The sequence below is a fragment of the Cyanistes caeruleus genome, chromosome 1 (assembly GCF_971803275.1).
Source record: "Cyanistes caeruleus chromosome 1, bCyaCae1.hap1.1, whole genome shotgun sequence".
NCBI classification, from domain to species: Eukaryota; Metazoa; Chordata; class Aves; order Passeriformes; family Paridae; genus Cyanistes; species Cyanistes caeruleus.
In genome coordinates this window covers 15,090,443-15,108,015 of record NC_141701.1, presented here as the reverse complement: position 1 = coordinate 15,108,015, position 17,573 = coordinate 15,090,443, and the positions used below count along the sequence as shown (strand labels likewise).

Sequence of the window (17,573 nt, the reverse complement as noted above, 5' to 3'; positions counted from 1 at the left end):
AAGCAATACTTCAGTATGTTACACATGGTGCAGATTGGCAGCTAACTGGTGCAGATCTTGAGGGGTAGTGCACGGAGGGAAGGCTGCTCCAAAACAATGTCCTTGTGTGTCCTTACAAGAGCATGAAAACAGTTATTTAACATGTACATCTTAAAGAGCTGCATCAACCAAAAAGGCTGCATAAACTAAATGATGTGCACCAGGGATGTGTATCTTTTCAGAAAGTTTAGTTACATTGAATAAGATCTGTTTCTGTTTATCTTTTGTGTGGATTTAACTCGAGGCCAAAAAAGAGAGCAAAGCTGGTTTAACATTTGAGGAACTGTCAAGAATCCCACTGGTTATTTCCATCCCTGTAATTTCTTTCAGCTCTAGTATTACGGCACGTGCCACAACAAGATCCCAGAGAGTGACCAGTATTCTTGGGGCACAGAGCACACTGTAAAAAATGCTGCCAAAGGGATTGATTCTCATTTGGCAATCCAACAACTGACTTATCGAGCACAGCCTCAAATAGGTGCAGGGACAAGAACCAAAGATTTGGATATGGGCACAGGGTTAAATGAGGGGCAAAAGGCTCAGATCTGAGGGTTGAGGTCCAATAGGGACAAGGGAAAATGGTGCAGGGGAGCAGATAAGGGTTTGGAGAACCAAGGGGATAACGGAGGTAGAATTGTCACACTGTATTAGGAACGGCGGAAGCACCACACAGATTCTCTTAGCTTTGGTTGCAAAAGAGAGCAAGTTTTATCCTTCCAGATCTTCTTTTATAGACAGTTCCAAGAAGGTCCGAAAAGGTAAAACTCATTGGTCATTAAACCAAAACATCACCTTCATTGGACAATTGGGAACACCACCCCTTGACTGTTTCTTGCAAGTAAACAACAAGGATCCAAACAACACCTGCAAAGATTGTTTTCCTTCTCTAAGGACTGTTTGGAGTCTTCCTTATGATTTCTCAGGCCAGAGTGAGAACTAGTTTCACACAGGCTCAAGCTAATGCCTGAAGTCTAAAAATCTCTTATTGGACCATTGTCAGTTCCCATATGGACTAGTGTGGCAAAACAGAGCCAATGGAGAAGGAAGCAAAGGGAAGGAAAAACATTCTATGAAGGTACATGAATGGTAAATGGGGGCTGAACAAGGGTGACATCAGTCCCCACAAACTACCAGAACCCAAAAGGCACCAACTTGTGGCTGAAAAAGGCCCATGGGAGGGAGGCCTTTTATTACTCTATTCTGGAAGAGTGTCTTGCCCCTTTTGCCCCTGCCCTCCAGGGTTGAGACATATTGGTAACAGGCCCCTGGGCCTCCACATTCTAGTAGGAAAGGTAAAGTTTCCTGCAAAATCTTTGTTCTCCAGAGCATTCTCAAAATACGTACTACTGTAAACAGTCACTTAAAACCTGCATTGATATTCTCTGTATTTTATTTCTTACCCTTGTGAAACTAAATATGCTGATCTCCACATTAAGTGTGTGCTTCCTATGATACACAATTTAAAGGATAGTTAATGTGGGACATACAGTGATGGGCCGTTATGGTATCTAAGCCAGAAATAATTTTCTAGCTATGGTAACGGTAGAGCCAGAAAAGCAGAAGGCTCGGTCATACAAAAAATTCTCATCTGCTGAAAAACAGACACTGTAAAAGAAGAATGCACATAATGAAGACTAAAATTCAAAGCTCAATACCAGCCCCAAGGCAATGAAAGGAAGGGCCAGCAATGAATAATATACATTCTGACAAATATAATTTAGCAGTAAATGCATGTGAATCTTCTTCCATGGCCTATACATACCTCAGAAAAATTAATAAAAAATATACCTAGGAAAATATTTTCAGATACACTCCAACAATGTTTTATGGTCTGTGTTTACTACAGTTTGTTGTGTTTTTTAATATTGAAATTGAAAACCTTATCCTTTTCTCTTTTTTTGTAAATCAGTTCATTTTTCATATTTAAGCATGGTGCTAAGCACTACTGCAGATAAACCACTCAGCACATTTGCCCAAAGCAACACATGCAGATTAAAAAGGTCTGACACAGGACAACTTGGGGAGAATCCGAACCTATTTTCTCAACAAGCTACAAGCATTTGACAAGTGCCAGCTATTAAGGGAAATCCATGTTACCAGGCCTACATCAAAGCTCCTTTGATAATGAACAGCTTTCACTTCAAGTAATCCATGTCACAGCAATTTTGTTATTTAATTCTACTACTGCATTACCTAGCACTCAAAACCAGAGCTGAACTTATTTATGCCAAGAGATATTCTGCTCTGCAGAGAGCTAATTCTCTGCTGGAGCACATTTTGTGCAGTGTGCCTGGTGAAGCCCAGCTTCCTGTGATGCCTGGCTCACCACTGCATAGGCTTGGGAAGCTAAGGGTGGAGATCTCCTCCCACTTTGGATACAGAGAAAGAAGGTCTCCTTCTTCAGTGATACCTTTTTTCATAAATAGTGTCTATTTACATACAAGGTATTAGTATTATTAATAATAAAGATACAAGAACTGTTTTGTCAGATCAGAACTGTACCCAGAAACCTATATCCTGTCTGGCAGCAGACCAGGACTTTTATTTCAGAAAAATAAGTTCCCCATTTCAAATTTGGTTTCCTGTCTTTAGACAAAGCAAGTCAGATTAATAAGGTAATGTTAAAACAGCCTCCACATTCCTCCTCAGGCTCACTTCTGCAATGACATTGCTGGTAAACAGGCTACTGAAGATGCAAGTGGTTTGTTAGTTCTTCAATAAAATGCACACATTAAAAAAAAAAAAAACAAAAAACAAACAACAACAGCAAAAAAACAACCAAACACCTATAACACTAGAACATTCAAAACCCCAAACTCAAAGTATTTTAGTGGTGCAGACAGATAATTGATGAAACTTCTTAATTAAAAATACATTGGCTAGAAACTTCTGAAACATAACCTTTCCCTGAGTTTTATGACAAGCTTTGCTGTGCCACTGACAGTCTTTGTAAGAGCATGTGGAATACAAAAGCATTTGGTTCACTGCATTTGTTCAGTATAAAAGACAACAAGAAGGCAAGTGAGCTATGAAACAAACACAGGTAAACAAAATTTGCTGAATATGTAGGTGGTAACAAAGACAGGAGTGGGGAGTAGAAGCCTTGAGGCCATTAAAGGAGCTGCCCAGAAAGACACCCTGAAGAGGGTCTGTCTGAGCTCTGTCTCTGGTAAGAAAGGGAACACATGATTATCCACAAGTATCACAAGATATTTGAGGGGGTGTATAGGACTGAGCAAAATGTCTTATGGGATATGAGCAAGAGTCTGCAAAATTTTCTATGACATGGTCACAGAATTGGCCAAAGGCAGGGAATGGGAGGATTTAGGAAGACACATGGGAAAATGAGGTGTAAGGGGACTTACATGTAAGCTGGCAGCATTCAGTACATTTGTCTTACTGAACTCTCTACCTCATCACAGCAACTAGTCTTATCTTTTCATGAAGCTTGTTTCTAACTTTTCTTTCACCCCTTAATATCCTGCCCCAGTGAATTTAATCCCGTGGATGTGTAATCTGTTATCAGATTTAAACTGGACTAGCCGGTGAGCAGGAGACACACATACATGAACAGGAGGGCCAGGGTCCAGGCATGGGCATTAGATGGACTGAAGGGCCAGCCATGGGCATGGGTGAGTGAGGATGTTCTGGTGAGTACAAGGAGTGAGGGTGATCATCTGGGCATTTCGGTCCTGTTCAGCTGTGGAAGCAGGACTTCACTCTCTAAACTTGCATTATGTGTCACTTCTGGTAGAGTTCTGTGTGCTGTGGTAGTCTGACTGGCTGGCTCTGTTAGTGTCCTCTGTGTGTGCCATGTCCCAGGACACATGGGAGCATAAGAATCTGCTGGGTCCAGAGAGTTTACATGCATGGATTTCAGCAGCCAGAAGCAACAAACCCCAGGTACCAAAGATGTATGGATTCAACACCTCACATAAGATCCATAGGTTTATTTTTTAAAGAAATCTACTTTACAGATGGCTCATAGGAATAGTAAAAGAATTGAACTTAGAAAGAATATGGTAAATTTTAGTTTATGCAAAATATTTTCAAAATGTGAAAGAAAATACTGAAAGAACTGTACTTCTCTGTACTCCCATAGTAGTCTTATAAACATAATTTTTAATATTTTAAATTTATTAAAAATAAATTTTAAAATCACTGCATAAATGTGAAATACCATTTCACATAATTGTACTGAAAGCAATTTATTATCCAATCAATGCCATCTTCTGACCAATTAAGGAGAAATCTGTGAAGAAGGAGGTGCTGTGTTTTGCCTGCTAGCCAGACTTCTGAACATATTCCACTACACCAACTGCATTACAACTTGTCTGTCATGATACTATTTACCAGGGGAACAGTATTTCATCACAGTGGTATTTAACACCCTACTCTGGATTATATCTTACTCTGTATTTAGTTCAAAAACTAGTTCAAGCTCTTATTTACTTGTTTTTCAATTTTATCTCCATTCTGTAATAGCAGCTGTTATAACTGGAGATTCCCCATTCTAGCTGTAAGGTGTGTAAAGTGTTCTTAATATGGAATAACTGCTTGTCTTTGGGCAGTTACTTAGTTGTCACCACACACACAGAGAATGCAAAAAGATCAAGCAAAAACCTACTTGAAGAAAAAATATTTTCTCTACTAAGTTTTTACTTTGGAATTTGAAAAACATACTTTGAATGTTTTTGTCTAACATCTTCAATAATGCAACTGTGCAGTTAGATAGGAAAACTGGATCATCATGGCATTATGGAAACATATCAGCCACAGGAATGAAGTTTAATGAAGACTTTTATATAAAAGACTATATTTAATAATGAATTCAACATGTCATTTAGCTCATAATAAGGCATATATCCATGTATGTCCATGATACAGGAGCACACAAAACTGTCCCCTGAAGACAGCTGGAAAGAAGGATTTAATGGCAGAAAAATACTGTCAACAGTACAACTGGATCAATGGAAAATACTCTTAATCACCTGTTCTTTGCACTTTTTAGCCTAAGTGCTTTAAAATATTTTTCCATGTAAACATTTGAATTTCTAGAATAAAATCAAATTCTTTATTTTTCACTTTCTGTTGACTAACTTGCTTGCTTGGAAGCACTTATTTTCCCTATTTGCTAGTAAAAAGGCCAATATGACAGCTGGGTACTTGCTTAAATGACCTTAAAGAAGCCTGACCGATGATTACAAACTGGTAGGTGCTTGCCATGGTTTTGCTTGCAATACAGTTGTCCCAGGCAGAAAGATGTCTCCTGTGGAACCTGCATAGCAAGACAGATGTCTCCAATTATCATTTTGATGGTGTTAAGGTATCACATCATCTTGCCTGCCTAAAACAGGGGCATTAAGTTTGATTTCTTAATGCCAGATGTCTGGTGTGCTCATGTTTTGTGTTGGACAGGGAGGAGTTTCTGCTGTATGTAACAGCTGTATCACCAGACTGCAACACAATTAAATTGTCTTGGAAAAAAATAAATTAAAATGTAGAATATGTGCTTTTAAACTTTGGTTTTGTGCACATTGAACTTAGATTGATGTAGACAATACAGGCAAACAAAATAAATGGGCATTGACTAAGCCTTCATAAGTATTCTGAAGCCTTCCAGATAACAAGTGTCAGGATGAGAGAATATAGTGTTAATCTGCACCTGGAGAGGTTTAGATTGGACATTAGGTGAAATTTCATAACAGAAAGGGCAATTAGACATTGGAACGAACTGCCCAGGGAGGCAGTGGAATTGCTGTGGGGTGCTTAAGACTGAACATGGCACTCAGTGTCAAGGTCTGGTTGACAAAGCGGTGTTGGGTCCTCAGTTGGACTCGATGACCTCAGAGAGCTTTTCCAAACGAACTGATTCTGTCATTCTGTATGCTGATGTGTGATTAAACTACAGTCTCTGCGACAGCAATTGTAATTTTATCAGTACAATGAACGAGCAAAAAAAGAAAACTGCATTTCTGATCTTAGCAAAGGGCAGGAGCCAGCACAGCACCGCAGAACAAGGGGCAATGAACCTGCCCTGAGGTTACCTGCGTACAGGGGTCGCGGGCAGGCGGGACCCTCTGGGGACGGGGCACGGGCCCGACTGTCCAGAGAGGCCCCGGCTCTGCCCCGGCTCTCCGGGAGAGGCCCCGGCGCTCGGTCCCGGCTCTCCGGGGGAGGCCCCGGCGCTCGGTCCCGGCTCTCCGGGGGAGGCCCCGGCGCTCGGTCCCGGCTCTCCGGGAGAGGCCCCGGCGCTCGGTCCCGGCTCTCCGCAGAGGCCCCGCCCGGGCCTGGCGCAGCTTCCGGGGCAGCCGCGGCCGTTCCGGGCGGCGCGGGCGCCATGGGGGTGACGAGACAGAAACACGCTAAGAAGATCATGGGTTTCTACAAGAACAACTTCCAGTTCCGAGAGCCCTTCCAGGTGCTGCTGGACGGCACCTTCTGCCAGGCCGCGCTTCGCAACAAGATCCAGATCCGGGAGCAGCTGCCCGGGTACCTGGACGGCGCCACGCAGCTCTGCACCACGCGGTACGGCGGGGAGCGCTCCGGCCTGCCGGGGCCGCGGGAGGAGGTGGCGCTGGGGGCTGAGGGCAACTTGCAGGAGGCTGGGAGCACCCCTCTGCCCAGCTGCCTTTCGGAAAGCGGCACGAGCTGCGGGGCCAGCGGGAACCCCGCTGTGTGAGGGAGGGCCTGGTGGGTCTCTTCCCACCAGCAGCGTCTGCTTGGAGAAGTGGTAACAGCAGGGGCAAGCTGAGATCTCTTGGGCCTGGAGGGAGTTCCTGCCTGGCTGGAGATGCAGCCTGCTAGCGCCGAGTTGTCTCCAAAGCAGCTGTTGGCAAGGGAGGACAAGGATTGCTAGACAAAGACATGAAGTTGCCTCCAAATTGCCTTTGCTATTACTTATGTATGTTGTATATATTGAAATACAAAAATACAGTTATATTGTGTATCTGCAATAACAGAATAGCCATCTGCCCACTATGGAGGCATGTAGTGAAAACACCAGGAAGATGTATACCCCAGGCTCAAAAAACACACTGAGCCTTCTTGACAGTGTATCTAACTGGCCTGCACTTCCAAACAGTATAAAGTATTGCCATATCCTTAGCTGTGAAAGGCTTGGGAATTGCTTTCCTGTCATGTTGAAATGTCACTTCTTGATTCTTTTATCAGCAATACCTGTTAGTCATTTTGACCAGCTTCCACTTAGGCCAGCTGAATGGACGTGTTTTCTTTGCTGTCAGAACACTGAGTTGCTGAGACAGCACCTCAGTGTTATGAAAAGAGCCTCGCAGGGGAAATGAGTTGGCTCGCTGTGACCCCCAGGTTGGGTCTCACTAGTGGGGTAGGGATGGAGAATCCCCTCCCTCACCTTGCTGCCTGCACTGCTTTTGATGAAGCCCAGGACACAGTTTGCTTTCATATTGCCAGCTCATGTTGAGCTTCTTGACCACCAACACACCTCCCAGGTCATTCTTGTCAGGGATGCTCTCAATCCTTTCTCTTCCCAATACTTGTGCTTGGGTTGCACTGGTTCATGCACAGGACCTTGCACTTAGCATTGTTGAACTTCATAAGGATTACACAAGCCCCTCTGAAGCCTCACCAGGCCTCTGGATGGCATCCCTTCCCTCCGGTGTCAACAGTATCACACAGCTTGGTGTCAATGGCAAACTTGCTGAGGGTGCACTGGATCCCACTGTCCATGCCACTGACACAAATGTTAAACAGATCCCAGTACCAGCCCTGGAGGAACAGCACTTGTCACTGGTTTCCACTTGGACATTCAGCTGTTCACAGCAACTCTTCAGGTGCAACCCTCCAGTCAGTCCATATCCACCAAGTGATCCATCTGTCATATCCATGCCTCCCATGTAAAGAATGGGATGTTGTATGGAACACTGTCAAAAGCTTTGCATAAGTCCAGTTGGGTGACATCTCTTGTTCTTCCTTATCACTGAAGGCCACCATATTTTTCATGATTTCACCTTAATGAAGCCACGTTGGCTGTCACCAGTCAATTCCTTGTTTTCCTCATGCCTTATATACTTTCAGTAGTATCCACTCCAAAATCTTGCCAGCCACAGATGTGAGACTGACTGGCCTGTTGTTCCACAGATACTTTATTTCCATTTTAAAAAATAAATTAAATTTTCAAGTTTTATAATAAGTTAATTTAAAAATAAATTTTAAAAATAATTTTATTTGTTAGATAGTAGTTCATATGCTCAGCTGTATCTGAACATAAATTTAAGGATTCTGTATTGTCACTGATGTGAATTATTTTTAAGTCATATCATATATCTTAATTTTATTACTAGTTAATCATGTTTGCAACCAAGGAAATCTTGCTGATGTCTTCAGATGGGCTATTGCTTTCGGAGTTCTGGGTCCCATTTACAAATCATAGAGCCTGAACAACTGGGCATTGCTCCTAAGTAACTCACATAAGCCTTTTGCTGTTGTAAAAAATACGAGTTTTTTGTTTAAAACTTACTGTCTCTCTTGGTTTTCAGATGTGTTATAAAAGAACTTGAATCACTGGGGAAAGCACTGTATGGAGCAAAATTAATTGCCCAGAGATTCCATGTTCGAAACTGTTCTCACCATAAGAATCCTGTGAGTGGCTCAACCTGTTTACTTTCCATGATTGAAGATGGCAACTCTCATCACTTCTTTATTGCTACACAGGTAAAAGCTCATGAGAAATAGCTCCATTTCTTTTGAAGTGATGCTTTGATACCTAAGGTTAAAGAACTCGTTAATGTTGATTTGCATATTGCACATGTGTGCAACTGAGCTACTTTGCACAGTAGTCTGAAAAAATTAAATGTTAATATCCATATAACTTCAATTTTTAGAAATTTTGAACTAAAGAATAAATAACTGTACAAATAAAAAAGACAATTTTTTTCTTGGGCTTGTTATTGGGACTGCATGTATAAATTATATACAATATATATAAAGCAGTTTATAGTAGAATTCTTTATAGTTACAAGTTACAAGAGTTTAAAAGTGACCTGTTACAGGAGTTTAAAAGTGATTTGTTACAGAAAAAATTATGTTGCTTCATGTGGTGTGATTCATACAAATGAATGGGGATTTTTTCCTCAAAAAATGTATTCATGCAAATACATGCAGGTAAAAAGGAAATGTTAGTAAATTTTGCATCAGAAGTACAGCTAATCAGGAGAGAAATTGAAATTTAGTTGCTCTGAAAGGCACTGCCATGTCTATCTGCTAGATTAAGTTTCTTATCTTTTTCATAATGTAATTTATCTTCATAGTTTTGTATTAAATGTAGGTGAATTTGAATTGCAAATACCATTTAATCTGAAAATATTGACTTAAGTATTTAATTTTGCAGGACCAGGACTTATCAAACAAAGTGAAAAAGAAGCCTGGCATTCCTCTTCTCTTTATTATTCAGAACACTATGGTTCTGGACAAACCTTCTCCTAAATCTTTGGCATTTGTTCAAAAGTTGCAGACAAATCAGCTTGTTCCAGAGTACCAAAAGCAAAGTATTGTGGAGCTTAAAGAAAAAGAAGGACTAGTAAAGCAAGAAGGTGAAAAGAGAAGAAAACGCAAAAGGGCAGGCGGCCCAAATCCTCTCAGCTGTCTGAAGAAGAAGAAGAAGAAAACACAGGAGGGTCAGGAGCCTTCTGCTGAAAAGAAGAAAAGAAGGAAAAGAAAACGAAATAGAGTTAAAGCAGAAGCCATGCAGTCAGTGCAGAAAAATGAAGGAGAATAAGCCCATCTTTGTAGACAACACAGAACTTGAACATTGTTTAAACTTTGAAAAAAAAAGCAATTAGTATGCAGTCATATGAAATTGAGTTGTTAATATTAAAATTTATTTTTATGAGGTGGTACTGATTATTACTGTATCTCAGTATTTGTAAATTATTGTTCTAATAATTTATTCTGTTATTTAGTATTGGGCTTGTGACAAAATATTTAGGAACCCTTATATTTCATTATTCTCTCCAGCATCATGTTTTGTGTTAAAATTCACATGCTATGTAGCATTTTTTTAGAAATGCTTCTTGGCATCCATATGGATTTTGGTGCGATATTAGACATCTTTCTAAGTCAAGGTTTCTAATATTAATAAAATTAGTTTTTACAACTGGCCTAAAATAACCCAATAGCTTATTTATCTCTGTTTGAATACAAAAGTTAACTCTTGCAGAAAGACCATATGCCCTCAAAAGCCCTTCCAGCCTAAATTTTTCTGTATATACCATGTGAACCAATATGGCTCTTGGTGTAGGTCTTTATTTATTTAGAAAATTCCAGAGGGTGTGCAATTGTTTTGATATTCCTGACATTATAAGTGCATCTCTAGTCTTGCCTATTTCACCTGTAGTTTATTCTTTATTTTTCATAGGAAAAATGCAGCTTTAAAATGCTGAATCAAAGCACTGGTAGCACCTAATGCTTCTCCGTATAGCTGAGCTGTGCAGAACTCCTGGAATACAAACAGCTGAGGGTGATGGGGCTCAGGCCCTGATGACTGTTCTGCTGTTCTGTAAGGTAGGAGCAGAACACAACTGGGTTGGAGAAGAGGTTTGTGGTTTAACCCTGGCTGGCAACTCAGCCCCATGCAGCCATTCACTCAGCTTCCCCTGCATTGGGGTGGAGATAATCAGAAGGGTGAAGTAAGAATTCATGGGTTAAGATAAAGACAGTTTAATAAGGAAAGTAAAAGTCATGGAAAGCATGTAAAACTCAAGCAAAGCAAAACCAGCAATGCAGAAAAAGAAATTAATTCACAGCTTCCCATGGACAGGTGCCCCCAGGAAAGCAGAGCTCCATCAGTAATGGTGACTTGGGAAGACAAACAGTACTCCAAATGTCCTCCCACCTTCTTTCCCAGCTTTATATGCTGAGTGTGATGCCGTATGCTATGGAATATTTTGGGTCAGTTGGGAGCAGCTGCCCTGGTTGTGTCCCCTCCCAGTTTCTTGTCCCCCTGCCTACTTGTTGGTGGGGTGAAAAGCAGAATATGCCTTGGGCCTGTGTAAGCACTGCTCAGATATAATGAAAACATCCCAACACTTAAGCATAAATCCAAAAACGCAGCTACTGTGAAGAAAACTAACTTATCCAGCCTGAAGTAGCACAAAGAGAGTTTCCAAAATGGTTTCAAATACCTGATTTTCTATAACTATTGCTTCATATGCCTCCTTAAATGTTAGGTGACATTAGTCTGAAAGGAGTGACTGAAATGACAATAGAGTGTGGCATACCACATGCTGTGGCATCAGTGTGGTCTCACGGTGTTCCCAGTCATCTCTTCCCAGATTTTTAACTTTTCTCAGTGTATTTCTTCTTAACTGAGATGTTTGTAAAAGGAAAGTTTTCTGCTTCTTGACCTACGTGGGTTTAAGCTGTGTGTTCTAAACAATTCTTCAGCCTATGTATCATGCATTTGCAAAGTAATTCTTGTGCATTGTCTGCACATGTTCTTGAATGTCTGCAATACATAGCTATAATGTATGACTCCTTCTGTTGGCTTTTCAAATTATATAGGCAGTTGTTTCACAGAATTTGAGAAGCCAGCTCGAGTGATGGGAGTTGGCCAGTTTTAGCAGACTGTGGGGTGATGTCTGCAGCGTGTTCCCTCTGGCCAGCACAGGGAGGTGCATGGTGCACTCTGTGCTTGCCCCATGGGACACTGCTGCTGCAGCCCCAGCACAGCTGTTAGGAGAGACTGTGCCTGCGTTGTTCTGAGAGACCATAAGCATCTTTGGAACAGACTGTGAGAGACAGAAGCAGGGAAGAAGGGTGCTATAGTGAAGATGAAAGCTTTAATTTAATTTAATTTAAATTTGTTTTAAATTGAAATTTAAAACAGTCAGGCTCATCATGGTGGTGTTCCCACTTTGATTGCTGAAGTGAGTCCTGAGGAGAAATGTAGTAACTCCTAGAAATACCTTAATGCAGCATATTTTTTGGATGTATTTTACCTTTCTCAAGCTGTCATAGTCCCTATACCTTCACTTCTTTGGGCACAGTCCCATATTGATGTAGTTTTGCTTCCCATTCCTCCATAAATACTGCTTACATTTCTTCCCCCTCCCAAAACCCACCCACAGACATCACTGCTGTAAGTAAAGCTTGGAGCAGACAGCAGAGTTGGTTCACCATCAAAATCTCAATCTGAGTCAAAAGTATATTAAAACCCAGTAACTTTACTCAAAATACTGTTTTTAAAAACAAAGCAGAAAACACCGTAATTATTTACAGTAGTCCTTTTCAATGTCATTGAAACACAAAGCTTAAATACACCTTTTTTTTTAAAGACCATAAACAGACACAAACATAATTTCTGTAAAAAAAAGAGAATAATTTAACATTTTAACATTTTAACAGTCCTCTAATGACTCCCAGCTTAAGGAATTTAAAAGAGCATTTATCTATCAGGGTGCTGCCATTGGGAAGAACTGGAATATGAAGGGAGTGAGCTCTTAAGAGAAAAACTGTAAAATTTATCTGCTGCATACCTGCAGCTGTCCTTCTGTGTGGTAAGTAATTTGTCTGTGAGCTTTGGGAGAGAGCTCCAGGCAACAAGCAGAGGCAATCAGACCATGTGTTTTACCACTTTGGAATTTTAAAGAGAAGCCCACCTAGTTTCCAAGTGAAGCAAGTTGTGCAGGCCAAAGCTGCCTGGCTGTGTTTGCTGTTCAGTCAGTAGCCCTGGGAGCAGCCGGGAGCACGGAGCCCAGCTGGCAGGGCTGGCTCTGCCCGCGCTGGCTCTGCCCGGGCTGGGCTCTCACAGCTCACACCGCTGTGCTGCCAGCGAGCCCTGCAGCTGCTCTAGGGCTGCACTGCCTCTGCCTGCCAGCTTCAGTGAGGTTTAGCTGGCCCAGGCTGTGAACCTTGGCAAGTCCCTCTAGGAATTCAGCAGTGTGAATCTCTAGGAGCATCCCTAGGCCTGTGAGAAACACCACTGTGGGAGTATCCACAGAGCCAACTCTGCTGTCATAGGTGTTCTCTCCATGTACTGCCCAAAAAGCCATTGCCCTATTTATCAATAAAAAGTCTGGAGTTGTGGCCACAACTCTGCTATAGATAAGGTTCCCAATATAACTTTTCCCATGAAGTTTAGGATTGTTTTGCTTTAGGGTGTTACAGGGACTGGTTTCAGTTTTGAAACTACAGAAGCCAGAGGTAAATCAAAAGGAGCTTGACCAAAAACTTCTTTGAGGCTATTGATTTCCCCTTTTCTCAGACAGTATAAAAATATACCCCAAATCCTAAGGCAGCACCTCACTAAATCTTTCTTTTTTTTTTTTTTTTTAAAAAAAAAGATGAGGAAATAACCAGTGTTGTACAACACACATGCAGAGTAATAGAGGAAGAAAACAATAATACATCAGCCATAGTCTGCAGGGCATTAAGGCTGAATTTCAGATGGAGTCTCATCTACAAGCAGCAGAAGATATTTACCTAGACTGCCTGCCAATTCAATTGGCTGGATTTATAAGTTAGTGTGATCCAGTACTGTACAATAAATCACTCCCTGGACATCTGTTAATGACACTAAATAGATGAGTTAATTAGAAGCTGCTGGAACCTGGGATATTTATGAATCATTAAAGTAAATATGAATATGGTATGGCTTGAGGAATAAATACATTCTGGTGGTGAAAGGAAAATAGGATGTCCAGATCAGTCCTGCTCATTTGTTTTCAGCTACACTGATACAATGTGAATGACTTCTCCATCAGCTTTATAGTGCTCCTGGAGTTTCTTGAACATGTTCTGTCAAATACAAGATGAAGAACGTTGGAACAATACCATTATTTATATTCACTGCATCTTTCATATAGAAGTTTCACAAACAGCTACTGTATATTTCATACCTCTGTGTGGGCGTAATATCTCACACAGGGAGCAGCCAGAGATACAGGAATGAACAAATAAGAGCCCCAGCAGGTGTTATCATTTACAATTTAAGGGAGAAAAATTGCACTGTTCTGAGAGAGAATGACAGAAAGCAAAAGTTTTTGTACCCAGAGAGTCAGGAGTGAGAGAGAGACTGCACCTTGTGATTTAGGAATGGTCTAACTAATGCTGGGAAAGGGGCTTGTGATGTATTTCTGGTAATTATTATGTCTGTGCACTCCAAGCCCCAGATTTGTCTCAGAGAGCTCAGCTGTCTGCACACAGAGGCAGTCATTTTGTAAAAGTTGCTACAGCTTGTTATAGAAGAGACTGCCTGGGCTCCCTAGGGGGGCTCTGTTTTCTGATTTCTTCTCCTGCGGTTGAGAGGGAGAGCATGCAGCTGTGCTTTGTGTATGGATACAGGGAAACAATGAAGCTGTTAACAAGGGTCCAATTAAAAACAACCCAGAGCCGAAAGCTGGAAGAAAAAAGACAATATATTAGTCACTGAGATTTAATGAAACCAAGGAAGAGAGAAAAAAATATATATGAGGGTTTCATGGTGTTAACTGGAAGAATGAATTGATCAGCAGTGAGAGGTGAACCAGAAATGGCTCAGCAGTCAAGAAGAGTAGGGAACAGAATAATAAACCACAAACAAGTGTTTTTAAAAATATTTAATTGCATTAAGAAAAACTCATTACCCTTTGTGGCTCAGTTTCTACCTTTTCAAAACAGCAACCTGAACTGACTAAACTGCTCACAGATCCTGTGCTGATAGCCCAAGAAGTCCTGCAGAATGTCAGTCTCATGCCACCAAACACTTTGTGTCTTTATGGTTTTTCAGTATCACCCACTTTGCAGCACTGCAGGTTTGCAGCCAAATCATTCTGCTGTAGAGTTTGCCCGACCTTGCGAGTGGCTCCCTGCCCAGCACACAGATGTTACATCCAGGAGCAACCCTACTCATACTGTTACTGATAGGGTTAATTGCTCCTGAGGGTACTCACAGCAATACTCTGGGCTAGCCAGCCAGCAGTCCTGGCATGGTATAGGTTCTTTGTAAAGTCTAATCTCCTTCCAAGAACACAGTAGGGGACCTCCAAAGTTTCTTGTTGCAGTTTTGACTTCTGGTTGATCCAGAATGATCCTGTTGCCATGTTAATTCCTCTGGGGCCAAAGATGCTACTGATTTGACTCTTCAGGGTGGATACTCTTTCAGACTGTCTTGGAGAAACACAGGAAAATTTTCACTCTGTGAATTGGCAGCCACTTCAACAGGCAGGTTTTCAGAAAAAAAATAAGAGAACACTTTTCTAGAATTTCTGGCTCCCCCTCCCCACCCTGACCTCTCTTTCAGCTCCAAAGAATACAAGCAGGGCTGTTCAGGGATGGTCCAAAAATCTGTCTCAGCCAGCATCATGCCTTCAATAGTGGCTGAATGTTGTTCTCAGGAATAGACTGAAAACTGACAAAATATCTTCTTGGTACTTCCCCAAATGACTCTCCAACATTTTGACAACTTATTAGGGAGTTCCTAACCCAAGAAAAATATTTTGTTTTTAACAGCAGACAATGAATTTCTTTTTCACTAATTTGTTCAATCTCTCCTTCAAACCATGTAAACTTTAAACCTCTAATGTTCTGTCACAAAGAGTTGCATAACTTGAACACATCTTATGAAAAATACTTTCATGTGTCAGTTAAGGATCTACTGCCTACCAGCTGGCCATTATAATGGGTAAAAGTTTAACCAATCATTCCTTAGTCACCCTTTCCATGCCACTTGTGACTGAATAGACATCTGTGATGCTTCCCCTCATTCATCTCTTTTCCAAGTTGAAATGTCTTCTGCATCACAAACAGCAGTACCTAAAAGGAATGCAGATTTCAGCTTAGTCAGGCACACTTGAAAAAACCAGAGTCTCTGCCTTCTGATGGATGCTCTTCAAGGAAGAGTGTGGACAGGAAGCATCTTGTGAGAAAAGGTGCAGGACAGGAACTATGCATTCAGCTCTTTGTTTGTCACAGACTCCATGGGTGCCTGAGCTGAATTCTACTGCCCTTGAACATACCTGGGCTTCTTGCCTGTGGAATGATGGTGTATGTGCTTCTCTGAGCTCCCAAGCTCTCTAGAGACTGGCATCACTAGCATTCACTACTCAACTGGCTACTGTGCTTACACAGTTCTAAGAGCCCAGTCTTCACCCAATACACAATAAATCCTAAATATAACTCAGCTGGACACTAGGCTTAGGATTGTATCCCTGTACCCTAAAATTAAGATATAAATGATAATTTGAATAATGTATAATCAAAGAACAGCCCAGGTTAGAAGGGATCTTGAAAGATCATTTGGTACAACCATTCACAGAACAGGGAGCCTAAGTGAGATTATCTAGCACTTTGTTCAATGATGTCTAAAAAACCTCCAGTAATGGGGAACCCCACCCCATCCCTGGGGAGGTTGTTTCACTGAATGATTGCTCTTTGTGTAAAAAGTGTCTTTTTTATGTTGATATGAAAGCTTTGCCTTTGCCACTTGTTCATGTTGCCCCTGTGGCTCTTTGTGAAGAGGCAGTCACCTCTTGTAGTCACCCTTTAAACACAGTGATGACCTCTCCATAAGCCTTCTCCAGGAAAAAAAGACATAACTCTTTCAATCTTCCCTCACAAAGCAGGTTCTGCAGCTCTCTGATAATCCTCATGGCCCCTCTTTGGACCCTCCCCAGTCTGCTTACATCGTTCTTGAATTGTGGGAGCCAGAACAAGATATACTACTCCAAGTGCAGCCTGACAAGCACTGTGGGATGGTGAAATCCCTATCACTGCAAGTTGAGCCCCTGCAGATGCAGCCTACAACCCAATTTAGCTTTGTGGCTGCAGCCACACGTCTGACTCGTGGTCAGTTTGTCATCCCCCCAGACCCCCAGATCCCTTTCGGAGATGCTGCTCCCTAGGCACAGATCCTGGCCTGTTCTGGGCTCTTTGGTTATGTTGTCCCAGGTGCAGGACCTTGCACTTACTCAACTTCATCCACTTCTTGCTTGCTCGCTCTCTCAGCCTGCCCAGGTCTCTCTGTGAAACGTCTCCCCCTCTGATGTGCCCCCCTCACCATCTAGTTTGGTGTCATCAGTAAACTTGTTGAGGCTGCTTTCAGTCCCATCATTCAGATCATTTATGAAGATGTTTGGCATCATGAGGGGGCAGTGTCAATCCCTGGGAGATCCACCCCTGATTGCCATGACTTTTCAAATATTACAGACAGTGGCCTTGCACAAGAAGTAGCTAATTTCCCTGCCATGTTCAGCAACAGTTCTGTGTCTTACCTGTGATTCTGCTTATTGGTCATGTGTCTGAAGACCCATCATTGTTCTTGACATCTCTGGCTAATTTCAGATCTAGAAGAGCCTTAGCTTTCTTGACTACCTCTTTGCATGCCCTGCCATGGCTCCTGTAGTCCTCAAAGGCTACATAGCTGAATTTCCATAGCCAGAATCTTCACCCAAGTCCCATGTTTGTATTTTTATTCCATTTGTAGGCCTTGCATGTCACTATCCATAATTACTTTTCAGAATATGAGTTGCCTGCTCATATTAGATTTTTTTATTAATTAAATTGATATTAAAAAAAAGAAA

At 41.7% G+C, this 17,573-nt stretch overlaps 1 protein-coding gene across 1 annotated transcript; it reads left to right on the top strand.

Moving 5' to 3' along the window:
- Positions 1-6,328: 6,328 nt before the first annotated feature.
- On the top strand, positions 6,329-10,182 carry UTP23 (UTP23 small subunit processome component). Its single transcript, XM_086879936.1, has 3 exons — positions 6,329-6,567; positions 8,556-8,730; positions 9,407-10,182. The coding sequence occupies exons 1-3, from the start codon at positions 6,380-6,382 to the stop codon at positions 9,791-9,793; spliced, it is 750 nt and encodes a 249-aa protein (XP_086736062.1). The 5' UTR covers positions 6,329-6,379; the 3' UTR covers positions 9,794-10,182.
- Positions 10,183-17,573: the final 7,391 nt, after the last annotated feature.

What these genes read in the sequence shown, in the direction of transcription:
- UTP23 (XM_086879936.1), top strand. Translation starts at nt 6,380, where the DNA reads ATGGGGGTGACGAGACAGAAACACGCTAAGAAGATCATGGGTTTCTAC. An exon ending in ACGCAGCTCTGCACCACGCG is followed by an intron (nt 6,568 to 8,555) that starts GTACGGCGGGGA and finishes CTTGGTTTTCAG; the next exon opens with ATGTGTTATAAAAGAACTTG. An exon ending in ACTTCTTTATTGCTACACAG is followed by an intron (nt 8,731 to 9,406) that starts GTAAAAGCTCAT and finishes TTAATTTTGCAG; the next exon opens with GACCAGGACTTATCAAACAA.